The sequence below is a fragment of the Leucopleurus acutus genome (genome assembly GCF_964270905.1).
Source record: "Leucopleurus acutus genome assembly, chromosome: 10".
NCBI classification, from domain to species: domain Eukaryota; kingdom Metazoa; phylum Chordata; class Mammalia; order Artiodactyla; family Delphinidae; genus Leucopleurus; species Leucopleurus acutus.
In genome coordinates this window covers 7,998,433-8,013,771 of record NC_139153.1, presented here as the reverse complement: position 1 = coordinate 8,013,771, position 15,339 = coordinate 7,998,433, and the positions used below count along the sequence as shown (strand labels likewise).

The following is a 15,339-nucleotide window of genomic DNA, read 5'->3' as shown; positions in this document are numbered from 1 at the left end:
TAACTGATATTCAGGGGTACTGAAACAGGCACTTTTGGTTGTTTCTTTGGAGCAGTAATTATAAAGTGGACTGTGCATGTCACAAGGGGAACCGGAATTGCCCTATACAGAAAAGGAATCCCAGTGCTGCAGAACCGCCACTTCCACCTCCTCCAAGCCTGCCCACCATCGGAGCAGAGACAAGACGTAGAAAAGCACGACGGAAAGAGCTAGAGATGGAGCAGCAAAATGAGGCTCCAGAAGAGGAAAACAACCAGCAGCCAGAGCAAATTCCTGAGAAAGTAATTGTATCCAGTGACCATGAGGTAATCTCCCCTGGTCAGAGGCTGTTGCTTTGGTGTTGATCCTCTTCAGATGAAGAGGATCTCAGGTTGCCACATGTTGTTTTATGTAGGGAATCTATATTAACACTTAATAACCTTCATATCAAGGTGGGTGTGCTTTCATTCATTATCTTTTTATTATTTTTTACAATGTCAAGAACATCCATTCAGGTACTTATCAGGTTTCAGTCCAGTGAATGAGATTTATCATCTGTGTTTACTATGTAGCCCCACATGAGTAACACTATAAAGCACTAGAAATTGTTTCTAGAGAGTTTTAAGCTACGAGCCAAAAAACAGGGATTGAGTTTTCTTAGAGCTTAAGGATACAGCTGAGTATTTACTCTGTCTTAAAGGCAATAGACAATCCAGAAGAAAAAGCAGAAGAAGAGAAAGAAGAGATTACAGATGACCAGGAGAACCCAGCTCATAGCAAGAGGGTGAGTACCTTCTAACGTCTTTTTGTTCCTGCTGACTCATGTTACCTATAGCATGTAAACCCCTTGTCTTCTGAATTTATATCATCTCATTTCTTCAGTAAGTTACTATGCCATCACCTCTAGGTCACAGTGTGGGCTTTTTCTATAAAGTAGATTTTATTACGATTTTTTACACAGACACACGTAGTTCTCTAATGACTATTACCAGATGATGGTTTTAAGAGGTTTCTTACTAACGGTTTGATTTCCAAAAAACTGTCTTAATGGAACAAAATATCCTTAGGCTACTTACTCTAACTTAGGAATTTCCTAAGTTTGTTGTGTGAATTTTGACATTTAAAAAACAAACACAACATTCAGTCATATGGATTCAAAAATTCTGCTTTATGGCTGAAATCAGTCATGTTTATTTCTGTCCCTGAGAAGCTGTTTAAGAAAATCTGCTTGACTTTTTTTTTTTTTTGAACTCTGAAAATACAGAGAAAAATTGGTTTTGATGGCTATTTTTCTTTTGTATTAAAAAGTTTCAAGGGCTTCCCTGGTGGCGCAGTGGTTGAGAGTCCGCCTGCCAATGCAGGGGACACGGGTTCGTGCCCCAGTCTGGGAGGATCCCACATGCCACGGAGCGGCTGGGCCCGTGAGCCATGGCCGCTGAGCCTGCGTGTCCGGAGCCTGTGCTCCGCAACGGGAGAGACCACAAAAAAAAAAAAAAGTTTCAAAATAGCTGACCCTTTTTGAAAAGCTTGAGTTTGACCTTGCCTTTCTTTACAACTCTTTGCAACATTTAAGATGAAAAATTTTTAGTTTTTATCTTATGTTCTCAAAGATATATATATTATCTTATTAGTATTTTCTATAAATATCTATCAATTTCTATTAATAATACTTCTGAAAAGCTGTTCCCTTCTCCTGGTTGAGGCTTCCTTCTATGCTAATGTTATTTCTTTCTAGACCCGGGAAGATAGGAAGGTTGAAGCCATCATGCATGCTTTTGAAAACTTAGAAAAAAGAAAGAAGCGGCGGGATCAGCCCTTGGAACAGAGCAACTCTGACATAGAGATTACTACCACCACCTCAGAGACTCCTGTGGGAGAGGAGACAAAAACTGAAGCCCCTGAATCTGAAGTTAGCAACCCTGCTTCAAACATTGCCGTCCCAAGCAACCCACAGAGTGTTGGAGTGAACACCCGGAGGTCTTCCCAAGCAGGGGTAAGATGAAAAGACTCCAGGTCTTAGTCGGTCTTTCTTTTGCTAATATCAGTTACCTAGCTTTTGGAATGGTTAGTGTCAGCATTTTCAGCTTTGCCTTATTTCGCAGTAAGTAAGACTATTTTCAGTCAGCTGATTCGTGGGATTCAAGGAGACAGAATTTGAATGACTAGATACTCTCAGACTAGAATGGGACTTTCTACAATTTCTGCCAGATATTGTTGGTGGTGAGTTCATAAAAATCATGTGGTTTCTCTTTGGCTCTCTGTGTAGCACTGTCATGTACCTGACCTTTCATAGGATTCTCAGAATTAATTCTTCGTTCCTTTTCCTACCTTAGCCATAGATTCTAAGCCTTAAGCTAAAACCTTACTATCTGGGGAAAGAGACAAAGGAAGAATTACCTTCCCTGCTAAGAACCTAAAATTAGGTGGCTACTTTCAGCTGTCTTTAGACCTATTTTATAAATACTTATTAGAAAAAGAAATAACTGAGACATCTTCCTGTAGCCTTTTTAGCTGATTTAAATGTATAAATTTTATAAGGATTACATTTGAAATTAATGTTTTTAAACGCTCACTTTTTTCACCAGTAAACATTCAGAATGCTTAAAGTGAATAGGAAGCTGGATAGAATGTTTGCTGATAAGAAATTTCTGGTAAGCAGTTAACTTTGCTATTGTTATAGGATGTTGCTGCCGAAAAACCAGTCCCCAAACCACCTCCAGCAAAGCCTTCTAGGCCCCGACCGAAGAGTCGAATTTCTCGGTACCGGACCAGTTCAGCCCAAAGACTAAAGCGTCAGAAGCAGGCCATTGCACAGCAGGCAGAGTTATCACAAGCTGCCTTGGAAGAGGGGGGAAATAACAGCTCAGTAACTCCTACTGAAGCTGGAAATGTAGACAGTTCAGGAGAAAACAGGCAATTAACAGGGTCTGACCCAACTGTGGTGTCAGTTACTGGATCCCATGTCAACCGTGCTGCATCTAAATACCCCAAAACCAAAAAGGTAAGTTACAAGTACATCTTCGTTAAGTGTAGTCTGCCGAAAGCTGTGGCTTAGTAAAGTGAAAGGACCTGTAATCCCCAGGGGAAAAAATAATAATAATAATCTAAGAATTATTAGATTGAAAGTTTTAGATGAAATGCTTAGACACATAGGGCTGAGGTCATCCTGCTGCCTTACTTTTGTTCGCATAATTTTTAGGCAGAGTTTAAATTGCTGAGCTGAAATCATTCTTTCCATAGTGCTCATGGAGAGGGTGAAAGAAGATACCCTTGTGCTCTGAATGTGCGATTCATACTCTCTGCAGCTGCTATATCTACCTCTGTCTAGTTTCTAGATGAGGTTTGTGTTTGTGAGCTACACTGCTTCCTCTGGCTTTTGCATCTGCAGCATCAACTGATGGTCTCTTTTTTAACTTAGTATCTAGTTACAGAGTGGTTGAATGACAAAGCAGAGAAGCAAGAGTGCCCTGTTGAGTGCCCTTTACGTATCACCACGGACCCAACTGTACTGGCAACGACCCTGAACATGTTACCCGGTCTTATCCATTCCCCGTTAATTTGCACCACCCCCAAACACTACATTCGCTTTGGCTCACCCTTTATCCCTGAGAGGCGTCGAAGGCCGCTTCTGCCTGATGGCATGTTCAGCTCCTGTAAAAAGGTATGTCTGTGTTTACGCGGTTTTTTCTTTTAAGCTAGGATTCCAGTACTGGTGACATATCTAACACGTTCTCTAGATAGCCACACTCTGCCCGTATGAGTTTATAATGAGTTAGTTGTTCAACCACAAATACTGACGCATCAAGAGTCAGTGAGACTAAGGTGGGATGTATACTACATTTTTGGTGCTCAGTTTGTGAGTATTCACTGTTGTCTTTTCTGAGAGCCCTTGTGGTTACTGAGTTGAGAGCACATAGCAGTTGGTGACTGGGTAGGGAGGGGTGTTCTGTGTGTGCTCCTGTGATATTGGTTAACATGTCCATTTGTGATTATTGTGTGAGATTGGGCCCCAGGTACTCTAGAGCACTGTTGTACAAGTTAAAGAATGATTGAATTGTGTTTTGGATTAATTCAGTCACTGTTATCATTTGACTGAGAGTAGAGGAAAAGTCCTGTTTACAATTGGCATAATTCCTTTTCCTTGATCAAATGACAAGTTGGACTGTTTATTCCCTAGTGATTATGGAACCCACTATAAAATTTTTCTCTCTCTCTCTCTCTCCCTCTCTCTCTCCCTCTCTCTGCCTCTCTCTCGCTCTTCTCTAGTTATATATTGTTTTTGGATCTAGTGACAGTAGTATTTGATGGCTGTTTGTTTTTGGAATGCTCTTTCTTAGTTCCCAGAAGCCCTGCATATTTTCCAGAAGTGTCTCTCAAGAATAGATCACTCCCTCAGACCTATAATGTCATTTTCGTGTTTCTAGAAGTATAGGACACCCTTTCATTTGGTCTTCTTTTGAGGTAGAGTCTGTTCCCTGGAACACCCTTTTCTCTTATCCTCAGATCTGGATTCAGGCTGCCTTCCTCAGTGTCTGCCATTGCCCTCCTCCACTGGCATCACGTACATGAGGATGCTGCATATAGATTATTTGATGTGATGAAGTCTCCAACTCCAGGCAGGTCTTCCCTGACTCCTCCAAACTTAAAGCTTTTCTCTTTTCCCAAAGAGCAGATACTATTTCTTGGGGGGAGGGGGCATAAAAGATGAGCCAAAGTGGTGTGGGATATGGAGGGGAGGAGGGCAACAGGGATCTGCACACAAAGGAAGGGTACTACCACTGAATGAGCAGCATACACTGAAGAAAGTCTTTTCCTAATCTTACCTAAGTGTTTGAGTCACTTACTGGTTTATTTAGGGGAAATTACCAAGTAGAACAACTCCTAAAGAGAAATTTGACCATGAGATCTTTGCCAGAAGTGTTTGTGGATGATGGACTAACATAACTTTCAGGTGTCAGAAGTGAAAACAGTGACAACTTTCTTAAGAAGAAAATAAGACTAGAAATTTGCCTAAGTGATAAAGGAAAGTTGCGTCTCTGGGGATCTTTTATTATACCAAGTTACTTATCCTGGATCTTACAAATTATCTGAGAAGGAAAAAAAAGTATTTGCCATTTAATGACCATTATGATTAACCTAATTCTGTAATAATTGGAGAAGGGCATTAACTGTGGTATGGCATGCGAAACTAATCTTCCTGTTACGTTTAGCTCAGTCCCTCATTAAGAGTAACAGCTCAGAATCTTTAACTACATTTTCAGAGTAGTATTGAACAATTAGAGAAGCTGTAAATATGGTCTTTAGTTTGGAGGAACAAGTCAAGAGATGGTTTAATATATATGAAATAGACTTTTTCCTTTTGTTCTGTCTTTGGCTAGACACAGTACTAGATTTCCTAGGATGTTAACTACTGAAGCCTCTTACCAAGTCAGATAATTGAATTTCTTTTTTTGGTCCTTTAAGAAGGGTGAACAATTATTAATACAGAGTAATAGTGAAGTCTGAATTGTAAATAGTACGGACTAGCCTCTTAAAATACTGCCTTGATCATTGTGATGCTGGGTTATAATCTTTCTATTCCCATCTTGCTTTTTTCCAAGTAGCAGAGTTCTGTGAAAATCGAAAACGTGTAGAAATATGACTTCAAATCTGATAGAAAATCCATTTCTTAGAGCTCTTTTTACCTGGTTATGGTTTAGGACTTATATCTGTATCTCATCTTTGTGTCTCCATTGGCAACAGTTAGAAATACTTAACTCATGTCCGTGTTATATTCTCCACATGTATCTGACCATCCTTAGTCTTGTTTTATACAGGCTCTGCTCAGGCACTTTTATCTATTTGTGTCATATTGGTCTTTGGGAAGAGTTCAGGCTATGTATGCTGACTTATATATCAAATTATCTTACTTAAATTGGGTCTCTTAAAATTAAGTTTTAATCACAGATTTAATAGTTGCTGTTAATGTATCAAGATTATATTACACAACAAGACTGTAACTTTTTATGGGACAAAATTAATGAAATTGGGCCTTATATAGAAATTGAACTCAGCTTTATCCTAGATGGGGAAGGAGAAGATTTTTTAGATTGGTTAGAAAGTACTCATATAGTACAGGACCTAAGAAGATTTCCATGATAAAACAAAATTGTAATAAATTTCTGAAAATCCATCAGAGAAGAATATAATTTAAACAGATGAAAACAACCATCCTCCATGGGATTAGTTAGAACAGTGTACATTCTTAATAGGCTTACTCTTTCATATCTGATTAAAGGAGATAAAAGCTTCATAAGTTTAAAACAGTATAAAGCTGCATGGGTATACTTGCACCCAGATTCTTAGAGTATTTGGCAGAATGTTTTGTGATGTCTCTGTAGTTTCTAAATTAAATCGATACACAGTTCTTAACTAGCATGTTATAGCATGTCTTTTGTTGGATTTTACTTCACTTGTTATTTTAGAATGGAAGCATTTATGACTGGCTAAGAAGCCTTTCAGTAGTATCCCTCCTTGCTCTCTCTAAATCTCTAAACTTACCTTGTAGGCATAATATGTGTGGGCATTTGGTTTCCCGTTCAGACTGAAAATGAAACACTGTGTTTTGCATTGATATTTCATGATGTGCACTAGAGTGTTGTTAATCTGTATATCTCTGTACATAGCACTGAAATTCAGTTGAACTAGTCCTCACTGAACATGTGTGCCCAGTACTGTGCTACAAGCTTTCTTCACACACACTGTCTCACCATTCATGATAACCCTGTGAGGCTGGGATTATTGCTTCAATTTACAGATCCAGAAGCTTTGGCTCAGAAGCGTTCAGTAACTGGCCCAGAGTTAGACGTCTAGTAAGAGACACAGCCAAGTTTCAATCCAGGTCTTTGGACCCTAAAACCCAAATTAATTCCTTTCTCTTTCCCCATCGTAATGAGACCCTTTAAGACATTTCTGTTGCCCATCTCTGAGCTTTCTAAAAATCTCTTCAACACAGACTTTCAGGGAAGGGAGAAATGTTCTTTTGACCTTAATAACTGTAGCTAGAACTTGGGGAGAGGGGTTGTCTAAAGTTAATTTATTATCTGTAGGGGTGATTGGGATTTGTTAGATACAAATAGCTGTTCATGTTCCTTCTTTACAGGCCCTGAAATATTGTGTAGACGTACATATAGGGTCAGGGAGGAATGGGTTTGATCATGTTGTTGTGTTCGACCTTAAGCTAACCAAAGCAGCATCTTATTCCTTAGAATGCCCTTGTCCTGGTTTTACTTTCCCTTTTTGTAGTCATCAGATCCAGAGTGTAAGTTCTTTTATGGGTGCGTCTATTTGACACTGGAAATATAAGAAATTGACTTCTCTAGGAAGAAAGGACAGTGACCCCAAATGAGTCCTGTCATCTGCTCTGATGAAAAACTTGTATGTAATAAGGTATCTATAACAAAGGATTTTCACTCTTTTTGGCCTCCTGGCCTTATTTTCCCCATCTGTATAATGAGTGCGTTAAGACAAGGTAACCTCTGAGGTCTCTTCTATGTAAGGAGCTATGGTTCTGACAGTTTTCATCTTTATATCAGTATTCTGTATGTAGGAGAGTTAGTTCATTCTTGGTCTTGTTTTGGCTTTTCAGAGACCTGATCAAATCCTAAAATGCTGATGTGATTCAATAGATGCTGAGCTGTCTTTCTTAGGTACTTACTCACTCTTTACCCCCTCATGTTCATAATTTTATTCTTGCTTTCATTTGGCAGACCACATGGTCTGGTTTCCTCACATTATTTCCTAAGTTTCTAAGAGGGTAACTCTATTAGAATTTCTCTCTTTGGTAAAGAGAATATTTACTTACCTGTAATATTGGTTTTCTAAAGGTGTAAAGTTATAATCACCTTTGCTCTTCCTATTTGGGATAGGGTCTGACTCAGAAATTGATGTTTATCAAAATTCGATCTGTCTTATGTCAGGGCAGGAGAGCCACAGAGTGGTGAGCAACCTACAACTGTGTATCTTAAGAGAACACAATTACAGGTAAGAAATTTTCTCTCTTCCACAGGATGCATAATCTTATTATGCTAATCTCTGCAGACTTTCTGACAAAAATCTATTTCCATCATTTTAGATTCCATTATTCACAACAAAAAATGACTGATTAGAGAGCTCTTTTTTACTTTTTTTTGCCTTTTTGATTTCTGCAGAAGGTCATTTATTCAGGTGATGATTTGTATTATTCACGCATAATTTAACCAAACTACTTATTAACAAGGAGGGAAAACTCAGAGGATATTCTGAGAGTAGACTTTCTGGAAGCATTTCGGTACTTGTAGTGAAGAGCTGTTTATTCTCATCCAAAGTTTTCTTGTGAATCTTTTCGATTATTCAGATATGCCCAACACAGGGCAGACAACTCTTAAGAGATCTTTTATCTTCCTTCTATGCACTTATTTTATGTGCTAGTTTCATCCTGTGTGATCAGAGTCTCTCTTAAATAAATGCTAAGATTTCTTCCTTATCTTTTCCCATTTATCCCATTCTAAGCAATATGAAAAGTTAAATAGTAATCTTTTTTTTTTTTTATTGGTTTGGGCTTTTTTGTGGGACTTCATTATGTGTAATCCAGGTTTTCTCAGTTATGCCCCATAAAAAGAATTGATGGGGCACTATCCTAGAATGCTGAAACACAAGACAAAAACTACTTGACTGTGGACCCGAATGAATGCATTGTATTGCATCTCTCACCAGTTGATATGTAATGACCTGGTTAATGCATTTAAAATAGGTGACCTAAATAGTTTTAAATGATTATTGATAATTCCCTGATTCTTTTCCCATTATAGCGCTGGATAAAGCAAGCCTTGGAAGAAGGGATGACCCAGACATCATCTGTACCCCAAGAGACTAGAACTCAGCACCTATACCAAAGTAATGAGAATAGTAATTCTTCTAGTATCTGCAAAGACAATGCAGGTATGTGTGGCAGACCTTTCTGAATACATGAGCAATGATTATTTTGGGTCTACATAAAAAATTTCACTGAGTACTTTAAAAAGTCTGATACAAAAAAAAGAAATAGCATTGTTCTCTAAATAGTTACTTTACATCTGTCTTTACAGAGGAAGAGAGAGATCTCAAGTCAGGGATCAGTATTCCCAGGACGACAAAGAAGGAACTAGACAGTGTACAGATAACAGCAGAAATGGTTAAAAAAAGGTTAGATACATTTAAAGTAGTAAGTTTAGGAAATCTATATCCATATTTATAAGAGGGGAAATAAGCAAGAAAGATGCGGGGCACTATTCAGGAAAGAGTCAAAATCGTAGGTGATTGAGTTGGGTGGGACTTGGTTGAAGGGGCAGGGGATGAGTGAAGTAAATGAGAAATTATTATGAATTGGTTGTTTTCAAACTGGAGGGTCATGTAAAATCATCTGGCCCACTGGTTTTCCGGTGACTCTTGCAGGGGTTTTAATTGAATTGCAGTTGAAAGCACTGGTGTATGGACTTGATACCAACTTAACTTATTTTGGGATAGTCTTATTACCGGTTTCTCTTGGCCAGTATTACTTTAATTGAAAAGTTCTGTGTGATTCCTCTTAGTTTATTTATCTCTAAATCAATTTTGTGAATATTATGCAATCAAAACAAAATGCCAAAATAAATAAGATGCTAAAAGTCACATAGTAATATTTCCGATTTTCATAAAACCACTTCTTTGTTTCTGTTTATTGTCTGAGTAAATATGAACTTGAATTAAATAAAGAGATTTGTACTAGGAATATCTGCTTTATATTAAAACTTTGTGTAATACTGTATTTGGGGGAAAAATAGGCTACTAAAAACAGATTTTTTTAAAATTATTGACTTTGTTTTTCTATCCCTAGATTGGATTATACCTTGTAAGTTATCGCATATGTAACCTCAGGATAATAAGATCCCAGTGTAGAACATCTGGAAGATAAATGATACCATGTATTTAAAATATCTTATTCTCTTCACCAAATATTAGGGAGATTTACTCAAACCAGGTTAACATAAAGAAATGCTGGTAAAAGATTTCCGTCAATATTATCAATTTATTGGCAGCTTTTACAGTACGGTGAGAGTATTACTTAACTGAAATCTTCTATCTAGTATACACACATATGTATGTGTATGGTCTGTGTGTGTGTGTGTGTGTGTGTGTGTGTGTGTGTGTGTGTGTGTGTGTGTGTATTTGAGGATGGGAAAGGGAGGCTGTATTAGCAATTCATGTCCTGACTGGCAAAGACTCATAGGGAAAGTTGCCTTTGTTACTATGTGCCCTGGTTGGAATGGAAGTAGGACTGTTAGTCACCAACCTTTATTGAACGTCTCTCGTCTCTAGCAGTGAGAAACATTCAGAGGACACACCTTGCCCTTTAGGAACAACGTAAATGGGAAAATATTTAATTACAACCAAGCAGGGCTTCCCTGGTGGCGCAGTGGTTACGAGTCCGCCTGCCGATGCAGGGGACACGGGTTCGTGCCCCAGTCCAGGAAGATCCCACATGCCGTGGAGCGGCTGGGCCCGTGAGCCATGGCCGCTGAGCCTGAGCGTCCAGAGCCTGTGCTCCGCAACGGGAGTGGCCACAACAGTGAGAGGCCCACGTACCGCAAAAAAAAAAAAAAAAAAAAAAACAAGCAGTACTCAAATGAGTGACTTGGTATATTGCTACAAGTTAGTGTAAATCCTGAGGAATTATTTTTATTTGGTTTCTTTGGTTTTTTTTCCTCTCAAAAAGATCAAGAAAATATTAATCAAGAAAGGGAAAAAAGAAAACAAAAAGGGATACAAATTGGTGTAGTAGAAAGAATCCAACAGACCTGAGTTTGAAGACCATCTCTACCCTTTACTAACTATATGATGTTGGGCAAGTTATAAAGTTATCTCTGAGCCTCATCTGTGAAATGGGTATAGTAATATCTGCTTTGTAGAGCTAATATGAGATTAAATTAAGGTACATAAATTACCGTATCAGACCCTTAATAGGAATTATTATTGTCATTATCTACAGATTTCTTGTCGAACATCTATGGAACATTTGCAGAAATTAGTCATGTACTAGGATACATTAAAGATTCTAAGTTCCTAGCAGCTAAAGTTGTATGGAAATAAATGGTATTACTCTTCAGGCAGGGGAGGACATAATGTTCATTATTTGTAAATGATGTGGATATCTATCTAGGAGAGCCTAAACAATCATTTGAAAAAATTAACAGGAGTTCAACAAAACTGCTGGATATGCAAAAATTAATACCATTTATGTACCAAGAAAATGAAGAAAAATTTTTCATTGCCGAACTTAACAGAACTGAGACTCTGCCTAGGAATAATGGTGGGGACATGTAAAGCAAATCATTACTGAGAAATATTTTTTTAAGTCTTGAGGAAATGAAGGGAACTCCCATACTGATTAATGGAAAGAAGAAATATAATGAGTCAGTTTCTTTCCTGGCTTCAGATAGTTTCCATCAAACTAGTTTGTTTGGGGGTTTGATTAAATGATCTTGGAAGTTTATCATAAAAAGCAAACATGAAAATAAGAAAAAATTGAAAAAGTAATGACAAAGAAGTACTTTACCTAGAAGTGTAAAACTAACTTCTATTATGAATCTAGAAGCTGGTAATTAGTACAGGTGCAATAATGGATGTATATATGGAACAGAATAGCCAGAAGCAGGCCTTATGTAAGTGAAAGATTTGGTAAATTATTCTGGAATTTTTACTTGCATGGGGGATGAGAAAGACTTAGATCTTTGCCAAAGTAAATTCTATGTGCATTCAGTGTTTTGGGTTTTGTTTTTGTTTTTGCGGTATGCGGGCCTCTCACTGTTGTGGCCTCTCCCATTGCGGAGCACAGGCTCCGGACGTGCAGGCTCAGCGGCCATGGCTCACGGGCCTAGCCGCTCCACGGCATGTGGGATCTTCCCGGACCGGGTCACGAACCCGTGTCCCCTGCATCGGCAGGCGGACTCTCAACCGCCGCGCCACCAGGGAAGCCCCCATGTTTTTTAATTAAAGTTAAATAAACAATGTTTCTATGTCCTTAGTTCTCTGAATTAATAGAGGACAAAAATATTGGGAGAAAGGATTTGCAACAAAAATGACAGGGAAGGGCTTCCCTGGTGGCACGGCGGTTGAGAGTCCGCCTGCCGATGCAGGGGACATGGGTTCGTGTCCTGGTCCGGGAAGATCCCACATGCCGCGGAGCGGCTGGGCCCGTGAGCCATGGCCGCTGAGCCTGTGCGTCCGGAGCCTGTGCTCCGCAATGGGAGAGGCTACAACAGTGAGAGGCCCACGTACCGCAAAAAAAAAAAATATATATATATATATATATGACAGGGAAGTAATACCCCTACTAGCAATTTGGTAAGATTTATCATGCATTTTATTTTTTTAGTTTATTTATTTTTTTGGCTGCATTGGATCTTTGTTGCTGTGCACAGGCTTTTCTCTAGTTCGGCAAGTGGGAGCTACTCTTCCTTGCAGTGCGTGGTTTCTCATTGCGGTGGCTTCTCTTGTTGCAGAGCACAGGCTCTAGGCGTGCGGGCTCAGTAGTTGTGGCTCCCGGGCTCTAGAGCGCAGGCTCAGTAGTTGTGGCGCACAGGTTTAGTTGCTCTGCGGCATGTGGGATCTTTCCGGACCAGGGCTCAAACCTGTGTCCCCTGCATTGGCAGGTGGATTCTTAACCACTGCACCACCAGGGAAGTCCCTGTCATGCATTTTAAAAATTCATTCCTTAACCTAGAAGTTGTTGTTCTAGGTACTTGTTCTGTAGAAATAGGTGTGGACCAAAATTTTTATACAAAGTGTTAGTCATGGAATTATTAATAATTGCAAACACGTGCAGGATAAAAACAACCTGGGTTTCAACAAATAAAGAAATGTTAGAATTTGTGGTTTATCTTCTATTACACATACTTTTGGTGGAATACTATAGAGTAGCATTAAATTTTTTACTCTATTTTATCAAATTAACCTCCAAAAAATAGCACAGTACTACTTTTGAATTAGATTTCACTGATCTGAATCTTGAATCTGTAAGAATATTAAAAGAATAGTATATTATGATGAAATAAAATTTTTCTGTGGAATGTAAAGGTGGTTGGTTCAGTATTTGAAATTTTATTCATATAAATTTATTAGCCAGCCAAATGGAGAAGGGGTAGTAATAGCACAGTAACTGTGAATTTAATGATAAATCTAATAACATACTGAATGATTTTTTATTTTACATCTATCTGAAAACAATTGCCAGTTATGTTTCCTGGTGAAAACTAGTTAGATTAAACTTTTAAATTGGTTATCAACTTATCCCACTATTACCATTCTTATATAACAACATCTAGAATTGTTACCCAAACTGATTACCAAAAAGAAAATCTATGAGATAAAAGTTTTGGTAAAGAGGATGTATTTGTTGCCATTGTATACAAGTAATATGCTACTCTACCTGGAAAAGCCAAGAGAATTAACTGAAAAACTGGTAGAGATCAATAGGGTAGCTGGGTACAAAAATATGTAAACATTTTCTTACATGTTAGCAATAACATTTAGGTAATACACAGGGAGAAATACATCCAGTTCACAGTGGTAACAGAAGATAGTGAACACTGCAGAATAAACCTAATTAGAAATGTGGCAGATCTATAATGGAGAGGAATATAAGGAATTCCTTGGCGGTCCAGTGGTTAGAACTCCACACTCTCACAGCTGAGGACCTGGGTTCAATACCTAGTCAGGGAACTAAGATCCCACAAGCTGCGCAGCAGAGCCAAAATAATAATAATAATGAGGAGGAGGAATATAAATGAAGGCATGAGTAGCTAAAAGATCGTGCCACGGTGCTCAGTTAGAATTCTTGACAAATTACTCATGAATTTAATACAACCCCAGTCAGCCTTGGGGAGGGGGTAGTATCAGCATAGTGTTTGTTAGTTTGTTTTAAAGTTGTTTGTTTTTTGATGTGGACCATTTTTAAAGTCTTTATTGAATTTGTTACAATATTGTTTCTGCTCTATGTTTTGGTTTTTTGGCCGTGAGGCATGGGGGATCCCAGCTCCCTGACCAGGGATCGAACCCGCACCCTCTGCATTGGAAGGCAAAGTCCCAACCACTGGACTGCAGGGAAGTCCCAGTATCAGCATAGTTGACAAATGATTTCTACAGTTCATTGACATGAACAAGTATGCTAGAATAGGCAAAATATTTTGGAGAGCTAGAGTAGAATAACTGGAATTGCCCAAACAATTTTACTAAAAAGTGTACAGAATAACATTCAGAACTAAACCCAGTATCTAGTCAGATAAATGTCATATTTCAAATCAATAGAGAAATATGATTGTTCTATAATTACAAAAGAATTTGGAAGAATATGCTAGCCATTTGGCCTGTGAAAAGGATAGAACATACTAGTACCAAAACTACTATATGTTCTGAGTTGAATTCAAAAATTAAATATGGAGATAAAGGGAAAATTGGTCAGTATTTTTATTGTCTTGGGGTGGGGTGACAAAAACATGACATCAGAGGCAGAAAATAAAGGAAATGGTTGATATATTTGACTAAATAAAAATATAAAACATTGTATAGCCCAAGACTATTAATAAAATTAAAATATAATTGTAACATTTTTGTCATTGTAATGGAAGGATTTTTACTATGTATTTCTGATTGAAAATAGTAGGTTATTGTCCAGTGTGATTTAGACAGGGTGAGTAAGGACATGTCAGGAAAGAGTTCTAGATGAAAATACACCAGCATATTAACAATGAATTAATTTGTGGATATGATTTCAAGTTATGTATGTGTTTCAATATGTGGGTGTTTGTTTAGATAACCTTAGGAATTATTTGAGTAAAGGTAAAAAACCATAAAAGATAGGTTTAACCACATGAAATTTGATAGCTGTGTATGGCAAAAAGAAGAAAAATGAAACTTGAAAAAAACAATTTTGTAAATATAGTGCCGTTCATAGAAAAAAGTACGCAGATTACCACTGGCCCATAAACCTCATAAGGGCAGGTGTCAGGTCTCTTGTTGAATATATCATAATAAGTACTCAGTAAATATATTTTAAATGAATGACCTTTAAGTTGATTTTGGGGGTGGGAGAGTTCATCTGAACTTTATAACTTTTCTACAATCAACTTTATCACTTACATAATTACCTTTAGTAGTTACAGCGTTGGACCTAGCAGTATAGCAGTCTTTTGAAAGATTCACTGTTTAAGACTCTCAAAATATATAAACCTAACTATAAGTCATGAATCACATGTTTGTTTGTTTATACCTAGGCACTTTTCAAAAGGAGAAAAGAAAAATGAGTATCTGGAACGGAAGGAAAATAGA

At 38.0% G+C, this 15,339-nt stretch overlaps 1 protein-coding gene across 14 annotated transcripts in view; it reads left to right on the top strand.

Moving 5' to 3' along the window:
• SETD5 (SET domain containing 5) overlaps positions 1–15,339 on the top strand; it is an 82,470-nt gene that overhangs the window by 52,746 nt on the left and 14,385 nt on the right. For all 14 annotated transcript variants that reach the window (XM_082847198.1, XM_082847210.1, XM_082847205.1 and 11 more), the window contains 6 exons: positions 56–305; positions 680–763; positions 1,715–1,972; positions 2,660–2,980; positions 3,398–3,640; positions 8,808–8,937. In XM_082847198.1, the coding sequence (XP_082703324.1) occupies positions 56–305; positions 680–763; positions 1,715–1,972; positions 2,660–2,980; positions 3,398–3,640; positions 8,808–8,937 (1,286 nt within the window). The remainder of the gene's footprint in view (positions 1–55; positions 306–679; positions 764–1,714; positions 1,973–2,659; positions 2,981–3,397; positions 3,641–8,807; positions 8,938–15,339) is intronic.